Source organism: Malus sylvestris, chromosome 7 (genome assembly GCF_916048215.2).
Source record: "Malus sylvestris chromosome 7, drMalSylv7.2, whole genome shotgun sequence".
In the NCBI taxonomy this organism is placed as follows: Eukaryota; Viridiplantae; Streptophyta; class Magnoliopsida; order Rosales; family Rosaceae; genus Malus; species Malus sylvestris.
In genome coordinates this window covers 5870241-5875058 of record NC_062266.1, presented here as the reverse complement: position 1 = coordinate 5875058, position 4818 = coordinate 5870241, and the positions used below count along the sequence as shown (strand labels likewise).

The following is a 4818-nucleotide window of genomic DNA, read 5'->3' as shown; positions in this document are numbered from 1 at the left end:
TTCATGTAATTCTATTACAAAGAAGGGGCGACGGTTTTCGAACTTTGGAGAAAAGCCGCTTAGGTGGTAGAAGCAGAAGCCGGCACCGCCGCAGTGGGACGTAGAGCCACTGTCGAAATCACAGACAAAAATGTGGAGGAAAGCCATAGCAACAGCAGCGGCAAGAGGCTTCGGCGCCGCACTTCACCACCCGTGGCGCACGATAGCACGCCCCCACTCAACCACCGCATCCCCTTCCACTGTTGTCGACACCGTTATCCTGCGGTCCCTCAAGGAACACTATATCGATGTCCAGAAAATGAACCCTCCCCCAAAAATCAACCCTCCATCGCCCTTCACAGTCGTCCAGGGCTCGCTCGACGGCAACGGCCCGGCTCTCAAGTGGACTTACGGCCGTGAAGAGATCACCATATCGGTAATGCCACTGCATCTTTATCTGATTATACCTGACATTTCCATCCATAAAAGATAAGACTTTGTGTTTTGCCACTGCATCTATGGATAGATCAGCCATGACATGAGATATTCATCTTTTGGTGTAGCGCCATTAATATTTTTGTAATTAACACAACATCGTACTGCTTTTGTTATGGCTTTTAAAACGGGTACAATGTTGGCCAGCCACTCCACATATTTGGTAGGTCTAATAAATCCAGCTTTTACTAGTCTTTCAATTTCTTCTTTGACCTTTTCTTCTATTTCTTTTGACATCCTTCGTGGCGCTTGTTTAACAGGTTTCTATCCCTCATTGATGGGCATTTTGTGTTCCACCAAGGTTGAATATAAACTTGGCATCTCAGTATAATGCCAAGCAAAACAATCTTCAAATTCTTGCAGAAGACAGACAATCTTTGCCCGATCATTAGTCTTTAACAAGCCACTGATTTGTATAGGTCTTGGATCTCCTTCTGTCCCCAAATCAATGACTTCCAAATGATCGTGAACTTTTGGTGGTGGTTTGTCAGGCTCTGCGCACAAAAATTCAACTAACTTCGGGCTTTCGGGCAAGTCTTTTGACCCATCCAAGTCATATATGCACTCGGCCATTCGTATGGCCACATCCAATTCTTCTCCGCAAAGCTCTTCTCTGCTTTTATCCTGGCTGGTCAGAGTTCCTAGCTGCCATTCCTGCTTTTCTTTTTCTAAGAGCTTCATTTCTTGCTTTCTTCCTCTCCCATACACCAACAGTCTTTTGATCAGGGACCTGACTACCATTACCTGATCCTTTCTCTTTTGTTCTGTCATTGATGGTGTTGAGGTGTTGGGACGATGCAGGGTCTATCCCATTCTTCTCTAGTGAGGAGCATTCCTTGTTCTAAAAGCTTTTGGGTCGTCACCTTGGTAATGCGGCCGTTCTCATCTGCTCCTGAACATTGCAGAATTCCTACATTGGGATTGTAGAAACTTGCCTCCGCAACATTGGCTGTAGGGAAAAATGGCCGTGATTCGGCCTCCACTATCTCCCAAAAGCCTGGTCCTTCCGTATCTGCCTCATGGTAAACAGCAACTTGCTAATGTAAAGTGGAGGGTATGGCGAGACTTTGGTGGATCCAATCCCTTCCGAGTAGTGCTCCATAGGTGGAAGTGCAATCCACCACAAAGAATGCCAGCATGATTTGTTTGGACCCCAAGTCCATTTCTAAGGGCAATATCCCATGAGTTTTGGTGATAGCGCCCGAGAAGCTCGAAACTGTGAGGTCCGTAGGAATGAGATCTTCTACACATCTCCCTATCTTCTTCATTTGCTCGGCTGACAATATATTAACAGCCGCTCCACCATCAATCAAAACCCTTTTGAAGGGCACCCCCTCCAAATGAGCTGCAACATATATTGGCTTAAGATGGTTGGCTAGCAACATGTTTGGGCGGCTGAACACCATTTTATCTGTATAGATCCTTAATTGACCATCATTGGATGTCTCGGATGATTTAGCTTTTCCCAACTCTCATTCTCTAACTACTTCAACACTAACATGGGCCATCATTGGCTCCGCTGTCAAATAGTCACCTTCCATAATGGCGGGCTGATCAGGGTCGGCACCAAACATGGCGGATAACACATACGTCATTTTGACATGAAAATTGCTAGGCTCTGGAAAGTCTTCTTTCTTGCTCCCGATTTGGCCCATAAACTCATCTAACCAGACCATCGCATCTTCTGGAAGTAGTGGTTCTGGTGCCCCCTCTTGTCGATTTATGCCCGAATCTGGTATTTGCTTTGGAACTTCGCCGAAAGGATCCACCAGTGATATAGAATGGAGTCTCATTTCGGGCGAAACAGTTCCAAAACAAATAGGTTATGTCCTCTATCCGGGAGTTGACATCATTATCATATCTTCTTGAGCTCTCTTCAAGATCCTGTACTTCCCAGGGTGTAAGCTCTGTGGTACATGGTTTCCTTCGCCTTTTGTTTTGCTATTAGCCCTCTCCATCTTTTTTTTACTCCTCCAGTGAAACTAACTACTTCCCCCAGATGATGTTTTTTCAACCTTTTACGGACGTTGCGGGAGTTTTTAAAGAGTTCATGTAGGCTTTATGCTGCCTCTGGACCCTTCTAATCATGGAGGCTCCCATTTGTGGGAGTCTCATTTTCAGACGTTGCGGGAGTCTTTAAAGAGTTCATGTAGGCTTTGTGCTGCCTCTGGACCCTTCTAATCATGGAGGCACCCATTTGTTTGGCGGGTTGCCCATTTTTTCCGACCACGTACCATTTTTGCCCGAGACGGGCAGGATTATCCTTTTTGACAGGATTAGTTATCCTATCATTCATTTTGACTTCTTTTCCTGTATGGCCATATTAAGGATGCCCTATCTCCCTCTCTGTTGGACCTTTGGCCTCCTTGTCTTCCGCCTCCTCAGAAGCTTCATGATTTCGAAACACTTCTGATAAAGCTCTAGGTTGGAAATCCCCTCCCAACCGCTGAAAAATACTTCGGGTCGTGGATGGGTTAAGTCCACATAAAGTTCTTTTTTATGCCTTGAGACCAAGGACTTTTGATTGATCAATCTTATGCCCGAAAGGTTAGAACTTAGATCTGGTCAAGCTATGAGTACGAATTCCAACTTTATCTTTTGCATGGTTGGGCACCATTAAACCAACCAGATCCGAGAACCAAGAAGTCTTTTAATCATAAACTGGCTAGAAATAACTTGGATATAGATGGAAGTATACATCATATTACTAGATTTATGAATGAAAAGACAGAACAAAGAGGGTCGAGCAAGGTTTCACCTTGTCGGGCAAGGCTGATCGTCTTGCAACTTCCTCTCTTTGTGATTCACAAAGGGTTTGAGTGCTAGAAAGGGAGATTGGGGGATGAGTTTACAGGGGGAATCAATATTACAGCAAAATTCAGACAAGGTAGCAGAGCTTTTACAAAAGCTTTTCGGTGAAGGTTGATCTTAAAAAGGATGAAGGCTTGGTGCTGACTACAGCTTCGTATGCAAATTTGGCTTGAGCAGAGTTTGTGTATTTGTTTGTTTGATTGAGTGCCCTTATCTCTGATTTCTCTTTCCTCTTTTATAGATGATTTGGCTTGGCTGCCTGAAGCATTGATCTTGCCCGAATGCAGCTGAAGGGTAATGACTCATCAGCTTTTTACTTGTACTGTCATTGTAAAGTACTTTTGGGCTGATTAGCTGGCTAGTCTACACCACTTGACTTCTAGGTAGGTGAGCAAATGGCTCAAGTGATCTACACTTAGTCGGGAAAATGGCTTCTTCCGCCTTCTGGGCTTCAGCTGAGCCTTGGGCTTCCTTCCTTCTATACCTTCTTCTGGGCTAACTTCATTTTGAGCCCAAAGTTCCAGTTTTAACCCAAACAAAAGGTGTGTGGAAATCATTTCCTAAGCATATATGTTGAACTCTTTCACTGAGATTATTGTATCTAATGATCCTAACTCTTGCACTGTAGATTATTGTATCCCTCAGTGCTGCTCTTAGTTTGAGTTATTGAATTTCTTTCTTCTTTTATAATTTGGTATTGCTCTTTAGAAATTAAACCTGTCATGTGCTCTGATTTATGCATGAAAAACTAATGTGTATTTGGGTTGAATTGTTCAACTGACAGAGATCTTGATGAAACGACGAGGGACGCGTTCCATAATTACGTAGAAGAGCGGGGTGTGAGTGAAAGTCTGTTTCCGTTTCTTCGAGCGTGGCTTTATGTCAAAGATCATCGTAATCTTATGCGATGGTTCAAATCAGTGGGAATATTCATTTCTGAAAACAAGAAGGCTAAGGATTCCTAGGTTCATTTAGAGACCCAGAAAAATGTTTAGCAGTTTCAATGCTGGTTTGATCTCAACAATAAGTGTCCATTTATGGTTTAATTAATATACTTGAGTTCTTTGGCGAAAGGTCGCTTAGTACTATAGACTAGTGGTATTCCTCCACTTAAGTGAGAGGTTTTAGGTTATATTGTTGCCAAGGACGAATTTGAATCACATTATTGGTAACTCGTTGAGAGGCTTAGCCCACTCATTCACCCCTTTAATGTAGATAGGGTGAACTGCCAATTTAGTCCCTCAATTATTACGTGAGTGAAAATTAGGTCCCTAAACTATTTTTTCAAAGAAACCAGTCCTGGAAAATTAGGTCCCTAAACTATTTTTTGATTCGCTGGTTGTTGTGAAGATGCATTTGAAGATTCTAAGTTTGAAGCTTCTTTTTCTTCTTCTTCTTCAATGTGGAGCATTGCTGATTCTGCAAGTAATTGTTACACTGAATCTTAGAGTTGGGCAGCTTTGTCCTTACTCTTTGTGCTTGTTGACTTAGGTGACTTGACTGTTCCTTGAAGGGATGAGGATGGACTAATGT

General features: G+C 43.2%; 1 protein-coding gene across 1 annotated transcript; it reads left to right on the top strand.

Annotated features, from left to right (window-relative positions):
• Positions 1-4350, top strand: LOC126629080 (uncharacterized). The gene is made up of 2 exons (XM_050298968.1): positions 1-426; positions 4070-4350. Exons 1-2 carry the CDS (start codon positions 131-133, stop codon positions 4248-4250), a joined length of 477 nt encoding a protein of 158 aa, XP_050154925.1. The 5' UTR covers positions 1-130; the 3' UTR covers positions 4251-4350.
• Positions 4351-4818: the final 468 nt, after the last annotated feature.

What these genes read in the sequence shown, in the direction of transcription:
- LOC126629080 (XM_050298968.1), top strand. Translation starts at nt 131, where the DNA reads ATGTGGAGGAAAGCCATAGCAACAGCAGCGGCAAGAGGCTTCGGCGCC. An exon ending in ACCATATCGGTAATGCCACT is followed by an intron (nt 427 to 4,069) that starts GCATCTTTATCT and finishes TTCAACTGACAG; the next exon opens with AGATCTTGATGAAACGACGA.